Genomic DNA, 25413 nt, shown 5'->3' with positions numbered 1-25413 from the left:
TCACACCAAACAACTCCTAAGAGTAAAATAATCATTATCGTTAATACTATGATCCAAACAACTCCTAAGAGTAAAATAATCATTATCGTTAATACTATGATCCATATCAGGAGTAATAGATATTTTACCATCAAATGTACTAAATAAGCAACGAAGAAAATGACAATGTTCAGCTTGATATTTAAAAATATCATTTTTGATTGTATTTCGTATAAAACCTTTAAAAGGTAAATTATATACTTGTTGAATATAATGAATAAAATCGGGGTGCGGCGGAAAACTAAAAGACAAATCCATAACGGCAATCATTTTTGCTAATTCTTATCTATCCACATCTTCACTATATGTCGATGATGAGCTTGAGCCAGCCAGATTATACATGTTTAAACGAGTCTGAATCATATTACCTCCTACAGATTCTTCTGGCAATGGTGTATCATCTTTTTTTGCCTTAGCCTTCTTTCTAGACGAATAAATTTTTTGTTACATTTCTTCAAATGCTTACTTAGCAATCTTGTCCCGCCATTGTTTTCCTCGATCAAATATTTCATAACTTTCTTGCATTTATTGCAAGTGATGATATTTTTTTACCCTATCATACTTCATAATTTTTCAAACTAAAGACTTTTTAGTACGTTTAATACCTTTGGCCCTGGTAAATTCTGGTAAAGGTGGAACTTCTTCACCTTCTTTCGGTTATTCCTAACCGGACTAGTATGGGTAGGGGTTTCATCTAACTCTTGTTCTTCTATATCATCTTCTTCCGATAAATCTTCCTCAAAATTATTATAACGTCTACTTAGGGTCGCATGGTCTAATTGCATACCAACACCAACATGGAAATTATTTGGTCGTGATAAAGAAGTTTTTTTTGAATATTACTAAATCTAGGTAATAATGAACTAGTAGTAGCACTATTTTTTTTTGTACTTCTATGAAAAATCTTATCAAAGATTATTTTTTTACCATTTCTATTTTTATTGACATTCATAATTAAATTTAGATATAACTAAAATATTAAAACAAGCCATATACATATTAGAATCAAAAAATTAATAAAAATAAATAAATATAGATACTAAAAAAATAAAAATATAGAAATTAAAGTAAATAAATAGAGAAACTAAAATTGGAATGAATATATCGAACGTCCGTGTAAAAACAGACGTATACCAAATGTCGAAATTAAAAAATGATAATTGAAGCTTGCAATATCTTCAAAAAATCTCCAACTCCAATTAGTTAATACAATAATTATAAATATTAAGTAAATAATAAGGAGATTTTAAAGTTTAATATATTAGAGAGAATATGAGAATATTTGTGAGGAAAAAAATGAATATAAAGGGATATTTATAATGAAAATTTGTTAAGAAGTGGGGAATTTTGGGAGGGTGGGGCGGTGTTTTGAGCGTTAAAATAGTTGTTGCCCCCCTCCCCCTCCCCCTCCGGCTATGTAACATTAAAATATATTTTAAAAAAAATATATCAGATCCGACCATTTACCGAATCGGTGGCGGGTGAACCGGTACCAAATCTATCAGAAAAAATACGAGCTCCGCACCGGTAGTGACAAGTAAAAAGCAAACCGAAGAAATGCTGCAATTTTGCAAACTAAATATATGTCCTTTTCAAATTACTTGTCTTCTCAATTTATGTAGTATTTCTTTTACACACCGCTTAAAGAAATATTAATCAAGAGAATTTGATTAATTAATTCTGTATTATATCCTAATTTATAATTTCTTTTCATTGAAAATTTACTTTATTTATAATTCATCTCCACGTCATTAAGCTGTTCAAGTTTTAAGATGAAATACTACAAAAAAATTAACATATACAAGTAAAATATTTTAAAATGAAAAAGTATAATTATTATTCATGGAAATCTTTTATTGGATGAAAAACATCACTCGTGCTAATTTAATACAAGTCAACCTGAAGCATAGCGCAACTGTTCCGCTATGAAATTAAGGACATTCTTACCTTCAACATAGTAGAAAGTGCATTTGATAAGAGAAACGAACAGAGTGCAAGAAAACTAACTAAAAGACCACTTAAAATAAAATACGGCAGGAAGTACTCTAGACCACGGAAAAGATGGGCCTAATAAGTCTTGCAAACAACAGTCTTACGTGCTACCATCCTAATCAACACAAAATGTTCAAATTAAGTATCCAAACAGAAAGACAACAGATGTAAAACAAAACTTCCGTAGATCCAATTGAGCAGGTGACATATCTGCTGTCTCCTCGTACATCTATCTTAAAGCTTGTCCTCAAACTCGGATAGAGGGGTCATTTGCTCCTTCAACCCCTTCCTCTTGCGGATATCAAGGATAAGTTGCTGAGCTTGTGAGCCAGATTCCAATGGGTCGGATGACATCATTTCCCAATGATCAAACACACATTGTGGGAAAGCTTGACCTGAAGTAGCAGCTCTCAAGGTACCTGAAAATCCAAATGACTCTATAACGGGAAGGTATGCCTTGATATTATAAAGAGGGGTTCCTGGCCTCTGCATCTCCTCAAACACATGTCCACGCTTCTGGTTAAGAACACTATAGATGCCGCCGAGGGCTTGCTCTGGAGCCTGAATCTCCACAAGGTAAACAGGCTCCAATAGGCGGGGTTTGGCAGTAAGCTGAGAAGCATAGATAACCCTCCTAGCAGTGGGAATAACTTGGCCACCACCCCTGTGAATAGCATCAGCATGAAGAACAACATCACAGACTTCAAAGCAAATACCTCTCATGTTCTCTTCAGCCAAAGCACCTTCCTTCGAAGCCCACTGGAAACCAGCAACAACAGAATCCTTAATTTCATTCAGGTACTGAACTCCCTTACACATATCCACCACCATGTTGGGACCAGTGGTCTCTGGACCAAAGCACCAAATTTTCTTTGCAAGATCTTTGTCCCAACCAAACTCCTCAGCCAAGATCTTGGAACGAACTTTGGGATCATCCCTCGGGCCAATGCGTCCGTCATCAATAGCCTCCGCAAGCCCTTCTTCCATCGGTCTAGCTTCCATGTACAAACGGTTATGCTTGTTAGGGGACTTGCTCATCACAGTACGACTAGACTTCTCGAGAACCGTCTCTCGGAAGGACACAACAGGATCAGATTTTATAATTTCAGCACCACCCATGAAGTCATCCTGCAAGTCCTTCAGGCAGATCTCAAGGTGGAGTTCTCCAGCACCAGCAATGATATGCTCTCCAGACTCTTCAATAGAACAAACAACCATAGGATCAGACTTTGCCAGACGTTTTAACCCTTCAACAAGCTTGGGAAGGTCAGATGCAACCTTGCACTGAACAGCAACACGCACGACTGGTGAGACAGAAAACTTCATTGCTCTGATTGGGTGGGCATCGACTTCCTTTTCATTGGTCAAAGTTGCATTCTTGGTAATAAATTGATCTAAACCGACCATGGCAACAGTGTTACCACAAGGAACATCCTCAACAGTTTCTTGCTTCTTACCCATCCAAATAACAGTTCTCTGAATATTCTTAACATATAAATCCTTCTTTTCACCAGGAACATAGTTAGGACCCATGATTCTAACCTTCATACCAGTACTAACCTTCCCAGCGAATACACGACCAAAAGCAAAGAATCTACCCTTGTCAGATGCTGGAATCATCTTGGATACATAAAGCATAAGCGGCCCTTCTGGGTCACAGTTCCTGATGGCATTGGCATACGCATCATCAAGAGGTCCCTCGTAGAGGTTCTCCACACGATATTTTTGAGCTGTGGAAGGAGATGGAAGATGGTATATCATCATTTCTAGAAGAGCAGTACTTGCGGGAAGCCAGGTCTGCATCACACGCTTCATCAGTGCCTTGCCCATCAAATCTTTTTCATCAGATTTCATGGTTACACCAAGCTTCTGCAACATTGGCCAGAGTTTATCTTTCTGATCATTCATGCAAGTGTTGATAATCTGCTTGATTGGCTCATAGCAGAACTGAACAAACCCACGCTTGCATGAAGCTGTCCCGGTGCTCTTGGTGGTCCACTTTTTGGTGGCAGGGTCAAAAAAGTTCTCACCCCACAGCCTTTCCATCATTTTAGACTCGTCAACACCGAATTTGGAAGCATACATCTTGGCAAAATTGGTGAGAGTGAAAGCCCAACCATGCAATCCAGCAGAGAAAGCAACAGTACCTTTCTCAGGGTAAACCTGGACATCACCAAGAAGAGGATCCTCATATGTAGCCATAATAACATTAGCATTCTCAATAACTCTTTGGAATGTCTGATAGGCCTCCTCTCCATCAACCTGCAGCTCAAGGAAACACCTGTCCATCTTGTTAACTGTCAAGACAGGACGAATCCTTTCACCAAGGGCCTGACGGAGCACAGTCTCCGTCTGGACACACACACCTTCTACACAATCAACCACAACAAGCGCACCATCAGTAATACGAAGAGCAGCAGTCACTTCAGATGAGAAGTCAACATGCCCAGGTGAATCGATGAGGTTGATGAGGTACTCGTTCCCATTTCTCTCTCCCTTGAAGTTTTTCAAGGAGTCATCACTCATCTCGTAGTAAAGTGAAATACCAGTGGACTTGATGGTGATACCACGCTCAGCCTCATCTGCACGTGTATCTGTCATTCTGACATCACCTGCAACTTCCTGAGCAATGATACCAGCAGCCGCCACCAGAGAATCAGTAAGGGTAGATTTTCCTGCGAGGTTTTATATACATATATCACAGAATTAGAAACCCCTATTCAACATCTCATTAGTTAAACCATAGATGATACGCTACTACCAAAGAATATGTTGCATGGACATGAGAAGGAGAAGAAAACTAATAAAACAATATATGCAAACTGTACCACCCCAAAGCATATGAGGTCGTTTCAGCGTCAAGACTGATTCCAAGTGATCACAATAAAGTTCCCTTCCCATTTGACATGGATAAAAATCTTACATGAACGAATTTAAACTAGCAATATTAATAATATTAGTTTAGTTGCTTACCATGGTCCACATGAGCAATAACAGACATGTTACGAATGTTATGCTTGAAGTCCATAATCCTTCTAAGCTCTTCAGCTGTGAACTTCACCATCTTGGATGCTTGTTGATGTCAATAAAAATTACTTTATGTTCCTGCCATTTGAAACACCGACAAATGTTAAACATCAACCAAAACACACTCAACAAGGTGAAGTTTATTCAAAAGATATTTTGGTGTAAGACCAGGTATAAACAAGGAGTTATTCTGAAACAAAATATACTTTGCAATCTAAAACAAAGTACATTTCACATCATTAGGCTTATTACCAAGCAACGATACAAGCTAGTGGAAAAAAATCCGTGCAGAACAAATATACAAGTAAATGTCTGTATGTTCCAGATTTATGAAAATAAGCAAGCAGCTATAATTTAAAAAAGATTGACATCATTACGTAACTTGGATCTGTTATATCTAGCGCAAAATTAAGTGATTGAGATATTAGACAGAACAAATTATACCTCATTTCTCTTGGAATACACAATCAAATATTACTAAAAGATCACATGATTTTAATCATTTATATATTTAGATGGCGTAAACATAAACTTTAAAATAGATTAAGGCAATTTTATCTCCACTCAAGGTTTAGGTTATACATCTTAGGTTATACATCTGTTTATGATTAATTCTAGGTTACACACATCCCTCCATAAAACCTTACATATGTGAAGTGCTGCAACACACTCATTTTGAACAATGTTTCAACTATTTAAAAAAACTTGGCAGTCTCTTCTCATTGTACCTCATATTTCTTGCAATATTCTATTCCAATTCTGAAAGTAAGGATCTAAAAAGGGCAGGCCCGGTGCGCTAAAGCTCCCATAGGAGGGTCTGAAAGTAAGATCTAAAAACGTAAATCTAAAAGTGTTTGTAAAAGAAAATAAGATCCTTATTCAACTCGGTTTAAATATTATTCAACACATAATCCAAGGAAAACTGGCAAAGAAAGAACCAAAATCTTCAACTAGAGAAGAAGCGTTTTACTGAAGAATAATATTATCCATTTAATTTCATGTAATAAGCTAAAGAAAGACTTCTATGAACAACGCTTATATGAAATAAACACATCAAAGCGTGAGAGATGAAGTGGAGAAAGAGAGGGACTTACAGTGCAAAGAGAAGGAGGCGGCGAGGTCTTCTCTTGGCAACACAAATTTTTGTGACCTTCGCTGCTGAGGTATTTATTTTTGTAACATTAGATCTATGGGCCGGAATGATGGGCTAATTGTGGCCTTGCTCTTTAGGGGAAAGTACACTTCTGTGGATAACACCATACCAACTCTGGGAATGAGATTTGGAGGTATTACTTCAGATAAATTATAGAGTTTATTTATGATAAATCTTCGATTCATGATGGATAACACTATAATAAATAAAAACACAATATATATATATATATATATATAACTTATATATAGACAAGAGTCCGAAAGATTCGTCGTCCTTACACGGTAAAAGAGAGAATTTAGCAGGTACACGTGGCTGCCATTTTCTTGCCTATTTCAATTTTGCACGCATTTTTCTTCTATTTAATCCATTCTAGAAAGGTGTTTGTCTTTTTCTTTTAAAAAATAACATTTGGGTTAACTATGATGTTGTACTAACTTTTTTTCTTAACTCTTTCCTTGACAAGACTCGAAACCGGGGCATGTCGTAAGGGCACCTCAAGCCCACATGAACTGGAGGTTTCCACGAAAGCCCAACCTAATCATCAATATAAATCACAAGGGTCGGACAAATTCCAACCAATAGATAAGATAGCGGAAAGCATACTATGAATCGTAGCTTAATTATGTCTAATCACTTTATTAGATTTATCAATCTATCCATTACACCCAAGTCCACAATCATCCACAATACCTCTATACAAAATGAAGTTTAGAAATATATATCTCGGGACATGCCCGGACAATAGCCAAACAAAAACAAAATAAGACTAAGTCTAAAGATAAGAGAGCAAGAATGAATGTCTTCTGAAATAAGAAAGCTCACCACCCCAAAGTCAATGCATGAACCAGTTAGATCACCTAATCACTGTGCAGAAAGAGAAAAAGATGCTCTGGCCCCTATGTCATGTGGGGACATAGCGTTCGAAGACGGTTAGCAATTGGTACGCTAGCATGTAACTTAATGATAAGTGATAAAATAACATCATCAATCATTAACAAGTTAATATGTATCATGTTCAATCATATACATAACCTTATCCATACACATAGGTATTTCACATGCAACTCAAGGGATCAAGGCTTAACAACGTACTTGAACATATAGTCACACATATAGACATACACAATATGCTCATATTATGCCACAATGGAAACAAGACTTAGCATGCATTTTCAATACACTTATTCCCATGTCATGAGGTGGATAACTCCAACCTTCTATATTTATAGATTCAAGAATTCTTTATTCAACGAGGTCCTCGAACCCCAACAAACTCTTTAGGCAAGGGACTCGGACCACAAGTCTCTCGAACTAGGGACTTGAACAACTAGCCATCTCAACAGGCAAGGAACTCAAACCACAAGCCACTTCATTGGGCTAGGGACTCAAACCACTGGTCACTTCATTGGATGAGGTATTCAACCTCAAGAGTCTCTTTAAACGAGGGACACAAACCACAAGTCATCTCATCGGACTAGGGACTCCAACAACTAGTCATTTTATTGGGCAAAAGACTCGAACCATAAGCCATTTCACTGTAGGAACTTGAATCACTAGTCATCTTATTATTATTATTGGTCGACATTGAACACTTAACCCATTATTCAAGCATTTACATTCATACAATCCATATCACATTCAAAGGTTTTGGCTCATGTAGCCAATTCAACTCTATATGCGACTACACGGTCCTCATGGGAGCCTTCATTGCTAAACCATCTTAATAGGTCAAATGCCTTCATTTAATTCATCATACAATTCAATTTGTGGTCCTCAAGACCCACACAAACATTCATATTTTATTAATAACAGTATATCACATTTTCACCACACTTGGTTTAATATATAATTCGAGTTCATTTTTATGCCTAGGGATTTACCCTCTTGTAAGGCCCCACAAAGTTCCCTCGTATTTTGAGCTGTAGGGCATGTCGAGTGAGGCGTGATTCCAACCTAAAAGATTGAGAAGTTACTTCCTAAGTGAGTAATGTGTTAACCATATAGAATTTCCTTAATTTCTACTTTTTTCACGTAGGTAATCTGATAAGCTTTCCATCGATACAAGATTTGCCCAAATCTGACACTCTGGTAAGAAGTTATGGCTAATTTAAGCCTTAATCGTAAAACTGCATCATTTAACTGCCTGGCGCATCGCAGAGAGGGTTGATTTGGCAATTGTCAATTTCCAATGGACCCCCGCAATAGTGGCATATCGTAGAAGAGTCCCAGGTCCCAACTAGTGGGAAAACACGATGGCTCCACATCGCGGAGGCTGCCAATTTCCCAATTGTCAAATTCCAGTGAGCCACCGCGATAAGTGGCGCATCGCGGAGGCCAATGAAATCGGGTTCCATTTTAATTTTTCTAGTTTCGTATAGATGTTTAAAAGGGCACTTTGAACCTTTTTCAAGCCTATAAAATCGTGAAAACACTAAATCAAAGCCATTTACAAGCATCTTATGAGGTTTTTCTCAAGTTTTCTGTCAACATAAACCCTAAGTATCCCAAACCTCTTCCAAAAACCTCAAGAATCCCCCATGGATTTCCTAAATTGAGTCAAGATTCAAGGTTCTCAAGTCAAGGACCTCAAGAACCCTCATTCTAGAGCACGAATAGAGTTTCAAAAGTGAGAGTTCATCAAAAGCTTCTAATTCAAGGTATGTGGGGGTTTTTAACAAGGGTAATCCTTTCACCCTTGTGCCCAAAAGGCTATTTACATCATGAAATTCTTGAAATATATGAGGTTTTTACATGAATTTGAATTGGATTTTTCACCCATTATTATTGAATGCATTATATTGATATTTCCCATGAATTAAGAGTCAAATGACATAATTTCTACATGTTTTCTTGAGTATTTAAAGCTGGGTATAAACCCCATGATTTTACTCCTTGATAAGCTAATATTTGCATTTTTGAGATATTGAAGCATATGGCTATATTGAGATTTTAAGGTAATTTGCTGAAATTCTCAGATTTCCACATGATTTATGAATCTATATGCTATATATTATGTTTTTGATGAGCTTTAACTTGAGATTGAATAATGGGTTAGTAAGCCCTATTTGCGACTTGTGAAATTATAAACTCTTGTGCTATGAGCACCCATGTTTTGAGTATTTTGAGATTATTGAGAAATGAATTGACCTAATGGTCCTTGAGCTTTGAAATCCACTTCACTGTATGAGATTATCAATTTAATTATTGGGTTCGAGGTGAACCATGTGATTATCCTAAAAGTGGATTTTTTTTATGAGATGAGCGCAGATAATCTAAAGAGAGTAGTATTTAGCATCGAGTGGGTAAGTTACTACGGTTTCTTACACCAAAACTACGTGCCACCATAGGTTGGGCCTGAGGCCAAGTTTATGATGATTATGATTGGGCTCGAGGCTGAGTTTCATTTAGTGATCACTAGACCTAGTTATACTCTCTGGCAAGAGTATGACGCTCCTCCCCAACGTGGGGTCTCTTCCTTAGGAGGACAAAACATTGGACTTCATATAGCTCGCATGGTTTATGTCGGTTATGAGAACCTCCCTTGATATTTAGACTTCGATATCAAATACTTATTTTCCTTCCCTATAAGCTATTTTTCTAAAGGGTTGAATTGCAAAGATGTTTCCCCAACTAAAATATTTTCTTGATGTGAGTTATTTTCTAAATAAAAGCATCTTCCCTTGTTATAGTACTTTTTATAAAGCCTTGAGATAAGTTGTTTCCATAAACTAGAATGTCTTTCCATTTGAGATAGAGTGATTTCCCTAAAGCTTGAGATGAGATATTTTCCTAAAGTGAATGAAATGCCTTCAAGTATGTTTTCAAGTTATATGATTCCGAATTCCAAGTATATGAGTTCTAAATAGTTATGAAATGTTGAGCATTGAAGAAGTTTTGCTCTCCATGAGACTTATGCATGAGTTGAAAGTATTGTTTAAAGTACCTTAGCCTTTAGGTATTGAGAACAAGTGAAGGTTTCGAATTTTGAGATTTAAACAATGATGACTCACAAAATTTGTGTTACATGCTCCATTCTACATAACTTATGAGCATTATATTTTATACTTGTTCAAGCCATGTGAGTCGTCTCATAATGCATATATGATTTGATTAAAGAAGATTGTTACTATTTTATTCATATGCATTCAACCCCGCATACTCAGTACATTCCAAGTACTGATCGACATATATGTCTATGTGCTACATTGTGTCATAATATAGGTTCAGGTGCTCAGTCCCAGCCTTGCCCGTGATTCTTCGAGTACCTTACCTACGTTTTCTACAGTGGTGACTCGTCATGGTTCAAGGACCGATCTTCAGATATTTATCGTACTTGAGAGACTATGTTTTATCTTCAGTTCATTCCGAGTCAGTTGGGGACCTGTCCCACGGCTCTTTAGATTTTGATTTGTAGAGGCTTGTCAGACTAGTGTTAGACTTGTGATGTGTCGAGGGTTCGATATTGTGGTTTTGTTAAGATTTCTCTATATTGTGGTCTTATGGACCGAGTATCTTTTCCATATGTCCTTTCATGTGATGTGACTATGCTAGTGTTGAGTCCATTCTTATCTTGAATTGAGTGTCATTGGTAGAAACCGGCTGTAAGGGTTAGCTTGGGGCTACTCGTAGCCTTAGGCACCGTGTGACGTCTCGGGAGACGATTTCGGGTCATTACACCTCTCCTTAGCCATCAACCAACAAGGTTATTAATTTCACAATACATGGCTCATAATGCCCTTAAAATATTATTTATTACTCATTCATATATATTGGACCATTTCCCTAGTTTAAACGTCCTAATATATGACTAAACAATTCACTTAGACATTTTTACAAACACCTTATGTGCTTACCTTCAACAAGGTCATTTTCATGGTAGATATTTTCAAGATTAGGGTTACGCAAAGACCCTCATATTTAACAACATAAAACAAGAACCCATATATGCAATAATGCAAATCATCATCAATAACACATACAAAAATATGTCTAAGAAAGAATCATCATTATCCATTATTATACAACCAAAACCCTTTTCATTTGATTTCAAAACCACTATGTACACTTACTAATCCAAGTGTGAAATACTTGGGTTTAGAGATAGTTAAAGAGGGAAAAAGATACATGCCTTTAACAAGATGACACACCAACAATATTGGCTCATTCTTGCCACTAGACAAGCTCTCTCCAAACCTTAGCCTCCAATCTTGCTTCAAGAAGCTTTTAGTGTTTTGGAGTGTTTGAGTCTTGTAAAGAAGGTCTTAGGAGGCCACAATGCCTTATATCACTACAACATTTCTGGCCTAAGGCCATACTAAATTTGGACAACACTTGTAAAGTGTTGCCTAAGATACTTTTGGGCATGCTTTTAAAATGTAGCCTTAATTTTTAACTTTAAGCTACAATAATTTTTACAACACTTATAAAACGTGCTCTTTACTGATACATGCTACACTTTATAAGTGTTGTCATATCATTATATAATTGGCAACACATTTTACAAATATGTCTACACTTTTAAAATATGCTATTTTTATTATTTTAAAACAACATTTTACAAGTTTTGTCTTATAACTTCTCAAAAATTTATAAAAAATATGATATTCCCCCTAATATTTTAAAACTAAAATATGATATTCCCTCCAATTTCTAATTACTCAAAAACAATAACATAAAAACTTAAATTTGAAAAAATAATTGTCTAGCTCAGTTCAAAAAACCCTTAACTTCTCAAAAATATTCAACTCAAAAATGGCATCGCTATCACAATAATTTTTGAACAACTTTATCTAGGGTTTGCACTTAAATACGGTAGGCATCCTCTTTATAATCAACATTTCTAATTTCTATTGTTCTTTAAGTAATATTAAAAAATATTTATATAAATATTTTACATCTAAGAGAGAGGAAGAAGATTGAAGACAAAAGGAAGAACTTCAATTTGGTAGTACGACAACAATCGAAGAAGAACAAAATGAAGAAAAAGATACAAATAGAAATTTAATGTTAAAATTAGCAATATGTAATATGTGTTATATAGATGAATATACTTGCGCATTTAAAGAATATTATTACAAAGGAGCATATAGTATAGAAGAAAGTAAAGAAATAAGAAAATTATATTTTAATAAATTACCCGAACCATTTAGTTCAAAAATAATAAAAAGTTGGGAAGAAGCAAAAATAGTAGATACGTTAGGAGCAAGAATAAAATATTTACAACAATGGTATAGAAACTTATGTGAAAAATATAGAGAAGAATTAAAAATGGAAAAAACATTAATAAGAAATTTAGCTTGTTGCAAAAATAAAATAGCACCGCAATTTGGATGCGAAGAAAGATATTATAAGAAAAGAAAAAGACATAAGAAATATAAGAAATATAAAAAATCAAAATATAAATATAAAAAACCAAGAAAAAGATATTATGTAAAAAATTATAAACATAAAAGACCATATAGAAAAAAGAAATCTATAAAAAAATGTACTTGTTATAATTGTGGAAAGTTAGGACATTTAGCTAGAGATTGTAAATTACCTAAAAATCCAAAAAATAAACAAATATCAGAAATAAAAATAGAAAATACCGAATACATGCAGATAGATTATATAGATTATGAATTAGAAAGTGAAGATAGTATATATGAAATTTCAGAAAACGAAACAGATAATGAAACAGATAGCGAAATAGATGAATCAAATGACTGAAGAAGATATAAAAATAATAACAAAGGAAGAATATTTAAATGATGAAGGAACGGAACAAAAAATAATATTTGACAGTAATATATTTGATGAAATAAAAGGAAAAGAATTAGATTTAAGTGTAGACAAAATATTTAAGATACCAACAATAAAAAATATTTTTACTAGGAAAAAAGATGAATATTATGTAGTATGCCAAAAAGAACATGTAATAGATTGCAGATATGCAAAAGGAAAAGCTAGTATACCACTAGTAACAAAAAGAATAATTAATAAAGAAATAAATGATATAAAAAGTAAAGGAGATCCAATAAAATATGTACACCTTGGAGGTACAGAGATATTAATAAAAGCATGTTTTAGAGAAGGAATAGATACACCAATAGAATTATATTTAGCAGACGATAGAATTATAAAACCTATAGAAAAAAGCATAATAACTGCCGTAAAAGGAAATCTAATATACCAAAAATTTAAATTTATAATAAGTGCAAATTATTCAGTAGCAGTAACAGATAGGAATATAGATAAATCATTAGTATTATATTGGAAAATATCAGGAATAGAGTTAACCCTAGGAAGTAAAATATTTACAGCAAGATGTAAAAATCTATATGTATTAACAACAAAACATAAAATAACAGGAAAAAATAAGATTAACAAAATACAAATAGAAAGTCCATTTGAACAAATAGTAAAAACAATAGATTATAATGATTATACCTATTTAATTAAATCCGCGTACCTCTGGAATAATATTATCTTCTCCATTGCACCTCCCAATTTGGGCATATTATTCCTTTATTCATTTCCAATTTGGGTATATTTATTCCGATGATAAAGTTATAGATCAGAGGGAGTATTATTCTAAGTTTTTTCCTTTCTTCCTTTTACGGAACTAATCATTTATGATTTGCGTGTAGTTTAGTTGCAATTTGCTTTATTGTATCTTGTATAATTTTTTTTGTTCTCTCCTTATGTTGCTAGCTAATTGTATACAAGCTATAGTTGAGAGCTTGAAATTGATTATCATAAATGATCATTTTGATTTCATACGGGTGGAATTAAATCTAGATTAATTTTAGAGCATTAATTTAGAAGTGGAGATTAGTTAGATACAACATGATTCGTGGTTGGTTGAGAGTGGTGATTTGTTTGCGTGTTTTATTGTGAGGAAAACTGATGGACATTTGTATTTGAGTGAGGTTGATAAAAGATGTGTTGTTGCTATTGTAGCTAGTAAAGAGATTGACATTAAGGAGACTTTGGAGGTGTAAAGCATTGGTTATTGTAGAGGATACGAATGCAGTGCTTGTTGTGTTAGTTGCTTCATTTTATTGGCACCCGTCTAAGAGTATGTCTGTGATTGGGATTACAGGAACTAATGGGAAGACTATGACTTCTTACTTAGTGAAGGCGACGTACGGAGCAATAGAGTTGAAGAAAGGGATGTTGAGTACGGTAGGGAATTACATTTATGGGGATAATAAGTTAACAGTCCCCGAATACAACCCCTGATGTAGTTTAAGTCAAAAATTGATGGCAAAGATGGTTCATAATGGGACTGAGGCAATGGTAATGGAGGCTTCTTCTTATGAATTGGCGTTAGGTCGGTCTGATCAGGTTGATTTTGATATTGCAGTTTTTACTAACTTGACACGAGATCATTTCGATTTTCATGGGATTAAGGAGGGGTATAAGGATGCTAAAGCTAAGCTGTTCGCTGGGATAGTGGATCCTACACGTCACCACAAGATTGTGAATATTGATGACCCTAATGCAACTTTATTTATAGCACAAGGGAACCCGGATGTGCCTATTGTAACTTTTGCAATGGAGAATAAGAACGCTGCCATTCATCTCTTAAAGTTTCAATTATCTCTCTTTGAGACTCAAGTGTTAGTCAACACACCTCAAGGCATATTGGAAATATCTTCTGGCTTGCTTGGAAGGCATAACATCTATAACTTTCTTGCAGCAGTTGCCGTTGGAATTACAGTTGGGGCACCTTTGGAGGATATTGTTAAAGGTATTGAAGAGGTTGATGTAGACTCTGGTCGATGTGAACTGATAAATAGATGAGGAACAGGCTTTTGGAGTAATTGTGGATTATGCTCATACCCTTGATGCTTTATCTAGACTACTTGATTATGTGAGAGAGCTTGGCCCAAGGAGGGTTATAATCGGTAAACAATCAGTAACTTGTTCCTCCCTTCTTCATTCAGTAAGGGTGCATTTAAATGCTCGTTTTAAAATAGAATGTGTCTATTCTTATTTATGCTTTTTCATATATGAATTTAGGTGGAGCGAATTTCAAAGCTTCACGTTGGATTACTAATTTCAGATATAGGCTTTAAAAGTCTTGATGTTCTTAGAACCACACCGTGGTTTATTTATGCACACACACGCATATGTAAATCTATGTGCTTTATTCCTGAATGAAAAGAAAATACAAGTCAATAGAGAAACGACCAGGATTTAAATGTGTATTTTGTATGGCATTTTTGACAAAAGTTGATCAAGTCCAACTTAGTTGTTTTGTTGAAGGGTTTTGAGATATTTCAACATTACGAGTATAAACCAAGTCAAGTATAAAGTTAGAGGTGTTGGCCTGCAGACGATGCACTTGCACGGCCGACCCATTGCACTACCTTATTCTGCCTTGAAGCATGAACCAAATTTGTTGTCACCATTGATTGTCATCCCTTTATCCGTATTAACATTTATCATTAATGTTTTCAACTCTTTTTTTTTCTATTATCTATTATACTACTTACGTAATACCTGTTTCTTTTCTTGAAGTTTTTGGTTGTTCTGGTGAGACTAACGGGGGAAGAGGCCCATAATGTCAAAGATAGCAACAGAGAAAAGTGATGTGACAATTCTGACATTCGACAATCCAAAGACCGAGGATCCTTGTAAGTATCATAGCTTGAAGAGAAGGTTTCTAGAAATCTCATATTTAAGATTGTTTGGCTTTGTCTCTCTTTTTCACTATTAGATCATAGATCGTTGAAATATGCACAGGTAGTTATGAAATCATCATATTTGAGATCGTTGGGATCTGTCTTTCTCTTTTTCAATATTAGATCATAGATCATTGAAATAGCACAAGTAGTTGTCAATCTGTTAATAGAAAATAGTTTGTTTCAGCGTCCTATCTGATATTACATGTTGCACTAGGTGGGATTCTGATCTCTCTTGTTCATTTTTCCCTCTTCTTTTCTCTAAAAGAATGTTTCCCATCTTCTGTTATCTGTTATGGAATTATCTGCACTCAATTCCTGCTTAATTAGTATCGATTTTACTTTCCTCACATATTTGAGTGTTGACACTAAAGCTATATCATCTTATCTCTCACAGTGGATATCTTTGATGATGTGTTGGCTCGTGTATGATGCACTATGCAGGATTACTTGAAATACAGAGAGAATAATTATTATCCCCCTCTCCCCCAATGGCCATAGACTTTTCCTACATGATATCAGACGTGTGGATGTGGGCTATGTCGTTGCCATGGGTGAGGAGGGTGATATGGTTGTAAGTTCACTATCTTTATTCTTCTTATTTTTTCCTTGTTATTTTCTTTCAAAATCTAGTTGATTGTACAAGCTACAACTTATACGAGCAAAAACATATTCATAATAGAAGGGCTTACTAGGCGATTCAATTTTTATTTGTGTTGCTTCATTCAGTTCCTGTTAACCACGCTGTAGGTGGTTGCTGGCAAAGGCCATGAAGCATACAATATAGAAGGTGACAAGAATGAATTCTTTGATGATCGAGAGGAATGTAGAGAAGCTTTACCATATGTAGATGAACTTCACCAAGCTGGAATTGACAGAAGTGAATTCCCATGGCGGTATGTACCTTTGTCTTCTGTACAATGTTATGGTCTAGTTTTCAATAAGTTATGGAACAATTTTTACTTCTTGAGATCTTTATCTAATCGTTACAGTTTTATCGTAGCAATTTGGTAGAAGCTAGAACTTACAAGTCAGTTCTTCTTTGGTAGCTAAAGGATTATTGTTTATTGTGTTCAAGTGGTTTCTCATGGCTAACACCACACATACCCAATCATTTTCATCATAAAGGAAAGAAATGAAAATACTGGAGAATAGAAGTATGAATGAATTCTTAGTTTGAAAGGTACAAGTCAGTTTAATACATACTGTATAATTGACCCTCATATTGCTATGCTGCTGTAGGTTACCAGAGAGTCACTAATACGATGCCATAAAGCGTGTGTTAAGATCTTGATAGTGTGCTGATGGCAGATAGCCATTATGGAGTGCCCATTAAACTTGAATCAACATTGCAAGTCTCTTCGCATCCCACCCCGTTTTCTCCCATTTGGCTTTGCTCAATCCAAAAGCATAAAAACTAATTCATTTCCTTTTAGTTTTGATCTTTTCTCCTAGGATTTAAATGTTTTTCGTTTGGGCAGATGGAAGCTTTGCTGCCATAATTTGATGAAAAATATTTTTATATTTTTTTAGCATAATTTTACTTCTAATTGTTTGTTTCATTTTGAATGTGTAGGATCAATGCGGGGGATCAAATTTGAATGGTGGGCGCCACAACTCAACTTGATCTAGAATGATGAAGAATTTTTGAAATATTTTGATATACATTTGGTTTTGTGTGGAACTTGGTACAAATTTTTATTATGTTGTTTTCTAATTAGTATGTAGAAGGCGATGTTTTTTGAAATCAAATCTATACTCTTCAATTATTTATTAGCTAATTGGTAAGTGATATTATATATATATATATATATATATATATATATATATATATATATGTTTATGTAATGTTCTTAGTGATGTATACATTTTGATCAAAATAATTATTTTTCAATTAGAAATTATGTACTAACATTTTATAAGCCTAATGTCATTTCTCTAAAATGTTTCTTGAACTATCAAATTTTAGGCAATATTGCTACACTTCAAAAATGTGGCTAAAACATGCTTACACTTTGTAAGTGTTGTCATAGAGGATGTATAAAAGGCTACGATTTTGAAGTGTGGCTAGTAATAAAGAAAAGGTCATGTTTCTTAAGCGTTGTTATAGAGGTGCTACAAAAGGCCTGTGAAGTGTGTCCAATAGTATGAAAGGAAACATTTTTTAAGTGGTATTGTAGAGGTGCTACAAAGGGCTACGCTTGTGAAGCATGCCTAATAGAAAAACAAAGGCAAAACTTGTAAGTGTAGTTTTATCAAATAAAAGTGTTACCAATGACAAGCTGCAAAACGTGGCCTTTATACATTAATTGCCACACTTTTTTAAATGTAGTTGATATGACAACAATTGAAAAACGTAACCTTTGATCAAAGGTTACGCCTCTTTAGGCCACCCCTCAAAAAGTGTTGCCTAAAGTTCGAAAGTGTAGCCTTTGATCAAAGGCTACACTTTCTGTTATTTTAGGCCATACTTTACAAGAGTGGCAATAAGACTAAAATGTTGTCGTGTATAGTGAAGGGACTTAGGGCTTTAGGCAAGGAAATAACCACAAAACCCTTAGTTAAAAGCTGAAAAGTGACCTCGTCCAGTGGTACCCTAAATTGTACCCTAGGCTTATCCTAGGCCAACCACACTGTTGTGGGTACGAGTGGACATACTTGAGTCATATTCAAAGGGTACGACTCACCCCTAACTCGTATAGACCAGCCGTATAGAAAACAACCCACTTTGAGTTAGGTCCTCGCTCTATATGATTGAGTTGCATACGACTCGTATACATTGGTTACGACCAAGGGGAGACCATGTCATATTTTCGATAGTATGTTACCCTCGTAGAGTACTCAAGGTATGAGAGGGGGAGGGAAAAGTGTGTACGACCCGTATCCATGGGTACGGCTCAAGCTCTTAGTCGTACTCAACTCAGAGACACAAAAATGAAGTGGTTTCTCAATGGTTTAAAGTCTAGGCGTTTCATTCTTCCCCAGTTGGATCATTCATCCACGAATAAAGAGTAAGGCAAGTATAAGAACAAGTTAACACATCAATATGCATCAAACCAACCTTTACACAAGTTAGAAACAAGCACACAACAAAGGTACAACTCAACACATATTATGATCATTATCAATCAATCATTCATTTCATTCACTAGGGGATTCAAACCCATTATATATATCAAGATCACTTGATTCCTTCAAGGTCTAGGGACTCCAACCCATTATCAACTCAAGACATAAATAAAATCAAGAAGATTAACACATACCTCAATCACAAGTTTTCCAAAATGAAAAAAAAATTTGGATACTTGGACTTCATGTCCTTCTTCACCTCCCAAGTAGCCTCTTTGAACTTTTGGTTCCTTCCATAGGACCTTTACTGAAGCCACTTCTTTCATTTGAACTGGCGAACTTATCAATCTAAGATCATCACTGGGACCTCCTCATAGGACAAAGAGCCTGAAATACCGATCTCATTCAAAAGAACAACCAATGAAGGATCACCCACACATTTTTACAACATAGACACATTAAAGACCAAGTAGATGAAGTTCATACTAGGAGGCAAATCCAACTCATAGGCAACATTTCCAACCTTTATCACAATCAAGTAGGGGCCAACGTACCAGGGACTAAGCTTCCCCTTTTCACCAAACCTCATTACTCCCTTCATGGGAGATACTTTCAAGAATACCCAATCTCCAACACTAAACTCTAAGTCCCTACGCCTCACATCCACATAGGACTTTTGGCGACTTTGAGCAGTTTTTAATCTATCACGAATTACCTTTAGCTTCTCTAAGGCTTGGTGAACTAAATTGAGGCAGAGAAATTTTCCCTAGCCAACTTCATACCACCCAATAGGAGATTGACATCTTCTGCCATATAATGCCTCAAAAAGGGCCATGCAAATTCTAGAGTGGTAACTATTATTATAGGCAAATTCAATCAAAGCAAAGTGGTCATGCCAACTGCTATCATAATCAATCACACAAGCCGAAACATATCCTATAATGTTTGGATAGTTCTCTATACTTGACCATCTATTTACGGGTGGAAAACAGTTCTAAGACACCCCTTAATTCCTAAACCTCTTTGGAACAACTTCCCAAAGTGGGATGAAAATGAAGGACCACAATCTGAGATAATAGATACTGGAGCACTGTGCAACTTCACAATTTCCGCAAGATACAACTTAGCATAATCTTTTGCTGAGAAATTAGTTCTTACGGCCAAGAAATAAGCGGACTTGGTCATCCTATCAATAATGACCCGAATAGAATCACATTGGTTCCAAGATCTAGGAAGACCAGTAATGAAATCCATATTAATTGCCTCTCACTTCCACTCGGGAAACACAATCTCTTGGTACAAACCACCGGGCCTTATGTGCTAAACCTTCACTTGTTGATACATTATACACTTGGCCACATAGCTATCTACATCATGCTTCATATTATTCCACAAATAGAACTCTCTAAGGTCATGATAGGTCTTGGTGGAACCGGGGTGAATAATATAACGGGATTCATGAGCCTCGGCCATGACCCTTTCCCTCAACCCGTTAATGTTGGGAACACATAGCCTACCTTGGTATCTCAAGACACCATCGCCCCCAATCACAAAGTCTACAACCTTGTGTTGACCTACATTACTGTTAATCTTATTTAAGTTAGGGTCCAATGCTTTCTTCTTCTTTATCTCAACAACAGGAGATGAATGAGATATCAGAAGCGCAAATACACCACTATCCTCGGAGTCCGCTAGCCGAACTCTAAGATTTGCCAAACGGTAAGTGTCTTTTACTAATTCCTACTTATCCTCACCTACAGGTGCCAAACTCCCTATGGACAATCTATTAAGAGCATTGGTGACCACATTCGCCTTATCGGGATGATAATGAGGACTCATATCATAGTATTTCAACAACTCGATCCACCTTTTTTGCCAGAGATTTAACTTCTTTTGGGTAAATAGATATTGGAAGCTCTTATGATTGGAAAAGATATTGATATGAACTCCATAAAGGTAATGTCTCCAAATCTTTAATGCAAAGACCACAACTAACAACTCTTAAGTCATAGGTGGGGTAGTTCTTTTCATGAATCTTCAATTGCCTAGAAACATAGGCCACCACCCTACCATGTTTCATTAACACATAAACAAGACTGACACGAGAAACATCACAATAAACCATAAAACCATCACTACCCCCAGGAAAGATCAAAATTAGAGCCAAAGTCAATTTATCTTTCAACTTCTCCAAACTAACCTCACACGTACCGGACCATAAAAACTTAACCTTCTTTTAGGTAAACTTGGTCAACGGGACAACTATAGTAAAAAAACTCTCCACAAACCTTCTATATTAAACGGCTAGACCCAAAAAGCTTCGAATATCGGTTGGAGTAGTAGGTCTAGGCTACTTCTTGAATGCTGCAACCTTTTGGGGATCTACCATGATCCCCTCATTAGAGATGACATGACCAAGAAAAGCTACGATTTTTAACCAAAACTCATACTTAGAGAATTTGGCATAAAAAGGATGATCTTTCAAAGTTTGCAACATGACACGAAGGTGATTGACATAATCCACCTCACTCATAGAATACACCAAGATTTCATCAATGAAAACAATGACAAACATGTCCAAGAACGGATGAAAAACCCTATTCATCAAGTCCATGAATGTCGTCGGGGCATTGGTGATGTTTCAACTCTTAATGGAATATTATACATCTTTTTACAAGGAATAATTATGTGTCTTTAAGCAACTATTAGTGTATTTGATGCTGGGTTTTACTATTTTCCGAAAAAGGACTCAACAAAAGAAATAACTTGGAAGAACAGAAGCTAAATAATTTTGACGGTCAAACTAACGGGCCATCAATTGTGTGACGGACCATCAACATGTCCGTCATCCCTAAATAGAGTAAAAGAAACTGAGGTTCCAAGCGACGGATCGTTAGGAAACTGATGACCCATCAACCTAACCGTCAATATTGGGACAGAAAAAGAAAACTAAGATCCAAGTGACGGTCCAAGTGAAGGACCGTCAGGTCTCTTATGGGCTGTCAACTTAGCTGTCAGATCTGAGACAGAATAAGTCCTTTTAGGTATCCAAGCGACAGTCGAAGTGACGGATCATCAGGACACTGACGTATCGTCAACTATGACGTGGCAAATTTAAGTTCAAATTTCAATTTCCAAATACCTGGGGACATATAAATACCTAGTTTAGGGTTAGAGTAGGCATCTTTCATCTATATTTTATCTCTTTTCAACTTTTGAGCAATTTGTAACCTACTATTCTCTAAGAATTAGCTGATATTGTGGATCTTAACATATATTCACTCTTCTTCTTTGGAGATCAAGAAAAATTATTTGGATATTTTTGTTGTAAGTAATTTTATAAATTATCTATGAGAAACACAATGAAATCTTCTTCTTCTTCTTCTTCTTCTTCTTCTTCTTCTATTATGTGTGGCTAAAGCTCTCATAACTAGGGTTATGGGAGCCTTGATGTAATTGCTTGTTTAGGGTTGTGAGATTACCTGAGTTCTACAACTAATTGCAATTTTATAAAATCCTCTTCATTATTATTATCTTTCTTTGTTGCAAACTTGAAGGGTGAGCCCAAGAACACCACTTATTTGAGTAGAAATGTGTGTGTTGGGAAAAAAGGAGGTTTGCAAGGATCTTAAAGGCTTTCGCCTTTGGGTTAAGGTTTGATGTCTTAATAGAATTAACCCACTTGAGAAATTAATTAAACATATCAATATATTTTAAAGTTCGAGAGAATTAGAGGGTAATCATCTATTAAGGTTGAGAAACGAATAGATAAACTTTAGAGTTCAATTATTCTTGCAATTGGAAATTGTTACGTATGAATTCGGGATAACTCACAACTTTGACTGCTGTAACATCTTAGTGAACATAATCCTAGTTTATTCATTCTCATTGGATCAAAACTTACAAGCATACTGATTAGTTGGAACAAGATTTACTACAAGCATGCTTCACTATTAACAAACAGACCCCCCTTTTTATTTCGGAACCTTTGATCAACCGTCCATTAATAATCATAACACTTAGTTTACACAATATTCCCCATGGGATTCGACCCCAACCTAGTTGGATTCTATATTTAACGACCACCACTTACACTTTCTAACGAGAGCTGTAATTTAGGTGTATCAAGTTTTGGCGCCATTATCGGGGAATACGGTTGTTAATTAAGTTTATGAGTGTTAATTGACATTTGGTCAAGTTCCCAGTTTTACTTTTATTTGTTGTTTTTGTTTGTTATAGGAGATTTAATTTGCATTCTATGTATGAGGAGGTCAGGTGAACCACTATTACCATTTCATATGGAACCTCAATTAATCAACAGAATGGAAGATCAGCAAGAAGCAGATAGACTAGCCGCCTTGGCTAAAGTTCAATTGAATAAAAAAATAATGGTTAATCAGTTCGTAATCCTAACCTAGCTAAGGAGAAACTGGGATATGATGATCTGATTGAGCCTGCAAATAGGAGGCTGCTGAGAATGTAGCTGCACTGGTGAATAGAAATCGACCATTTAGAGAAAGAGCAAACCACCAATCGGCTGTGCAGTTTGCAGCTAATGAGGAAGATGACATTAATTTGGCTGAGGCTGGTGCTACATGCGCAATTATTCCACCACCATTAGCACCAGGAGTAAAGTTCAACATCACATGCACCATGATACAACTGCTAAACCTTAAAGGGTTATTTGGTAGACTTCCAGGGGATGACCCAACTATGCATCTGGTGAACTTTATCAACGCCTGTAATTTTTTTGACAATCCTAGAGTTGGAAAGAACACGATTAATATATGGTTATTCCCATTGTCTCTATCTGGAGAGGCAATAATATAGTTGAATGAGCTAGCTCCTAATTCTATAACAAACTGGAGGTAATTGAAAGGATCTTTCCTAGAAAGGTTCTTTTCGCCTTCTTGGATGTTACAGTTGAGGGATGAGATTAGAAACTTTAGGAAGTTCTCGAATGAAGCACTCCGTAAGACTTGGACGAGATTCAAGAAGAAGTTGACCCAGTTCCCTAATCATAAAATGACTGACGAGCATTTGATAAAGACATTCTACAGAGCTTTAAACTCCATCACTAAGCCAACCGTAGACAATGCTACAGGCGGAACATTTGTGGAGCTTACTTTCACTGAGACTGCAGAGATATTGGAGAGGTTAACTAAGACAAGTAGAGCTTGGCATACCAGGGATTCTATGGTAGCAATCTCTACTGTGTCTAATGGTATGACAGTTGAACAATGTTGGAGAGAGAAAGAATGAGATTAAGACATGGCCCATATGAAGACCCAGATAGATTTGCTTATTAAGCATTTTATATCGGGAAAGACAGAAAAGTTAAAGGCCGTGAGAGCACAAAGTAGGGAAGCTGAGTTTGATTCTGAGGAGGGGGCTAACTATCTGAATAATCAGAGGAGTTTCCAACGCAATAGCCAAGGGAATCAAGGTTGGAACTACTATGACAAAGCTTGTTATAGAGATCGTGACTAAGGGAGCTGGAAAAATAAAAATAACAGGAGTGGATTGTATGTGCCTCCTAGAAACCGTGATACTGCTGCTACTAGTTCAGGTAAGATGTCCAAGAGTACATGATGGAAAACTTATTAAAAGAGGTGGAGTCAACTAATGACGGTGTAACAACGATGAAGAGTGACTTATCATATATGAGTCAGTTAGTTGACTCATATTCAACCTCTATAAAACAGCTGGAGCAGCAGATAAACTAACTTTTAGAGGTATTTAATCAGAGAAAGAGCGGTACATTACTGAGTGACACAGTGCAAAACCCTCAGAATGATGGTTCTTGTATGGCGATTACTACCCGTAGTGGTAAAGTATTATCGGGCCCTTCTGTAGGCAAGCCTATAATTAATGATGTGGTGGAGTTGGATGGGAAAGTAGAAGAAGGCCGTCCAGTAGAGTCAGAGAATCTGGATAATGATGACATTTCATCTAACCATTAGAAACCTGATGGGTTATATAAAGATAAGGGAAAAGATGGAGAAGCAGTGGTTAAAGTAATACCAAAGCCACTTCCCCTCATTTCTTCATCGATTAAAGAAAAAGGTGGATGACACAAAATTTAGCAAGTTCATGGAAATGCTAAAATAGTTGACCATAAATGTGCCTTTGGTGGAGGTACTGGAACAAATGCCTGGATACGGTAAATTCATGACTAATCTTGTCACAAACAAGAGAATGGTGAGCTATGAAATGATGGACAATCTTCACCATTGTAGTGCTATTTCTACAAGATCCTTAGTGCAAAATATAGTAGATCTTAGGGCATTTAGTATCCCGTGTACTATTGGATCGCTGGATTTTGCGAAGGCCTTATGCGATCTTAGGGCAAGTATTAATTTGATGCCATTAGCAGTTCATAAGAAGTTGGGTATGGGAGATCCCACGCCTACTAACATAAGACTTGTGATGGCAGATAGATTAGTGAAACATCCAGTT

The 25413-nt window shown here is 35.9% G+C and overlaps 1 protein-coding gene and 1 pseudogene across 1 annotated transcript; one reads left to right on the top strand and one right to left on the bottom strand.

The window, feature by feature from the left end:
• Positions 1–2042: 2042 nt before the first annotated feature.
• Positions 2043–6428, bottom strand: LOC107839000 (elongation factor 2). Its single transcript, XM_016682325.2, has 3 exons — positions 6153–6428; positions 5005–5136; positions 2043–4706 (listed from the first exon to the last, which is right to left on the bottom strand). Exons 2-3 carry the CDS (start codon positions 5093–5095, stop codon positions 2266–2268), a joined length of 2532 nt encoding a protein of 843 aa, XP_016537811.1. The 5' UTR covers positions 5096–5136; positions 6153–6428; the 3' UTR covers positions 2043–2265.
• On the top strand, positions 6126–17649 carry LOC107879139 (annotated as a pseudogene).
• Positions 17650–25413: the final 7764 nt, after the last annotated feature.

This window comes from Capsicum annuum, chromosome 8 (assembly GCF_002878395.1).
Source record: "Capsicum annuum cultivar UCD-10X-F1 chromosome 8, UCD10Xv1.1, whole genome shotgun sequence".
Taxonomy (NCBI): domain Eukaryota; kingdom Viridiplantae; phylum Streptophyta; class Magnoliopsida; order Solanales; family Solanaceae; genus Capsicum; species Capsicum annuum.
This window is presented reverse-complemented; position numbering and strand designations above follow the sequence as displayed.

Excerpts from the sequence above, each read along its gene's own strand:
- LOC107839000 (XM_016682325.2), bottom strand. The coding sequence starts at position 5,095 with ATGGTGAAGTTCACAGCTGAAGAGCTTAGAAGGATTATGGACTTCAAG. Across the intron at positions 4,707-5,004 it reads TATTGCTCATGTGGACCATG|GAAAATCTACCCTTACTGAT; the intron begins GTAAGCAACTAA and ends AAAACCTCGCAG.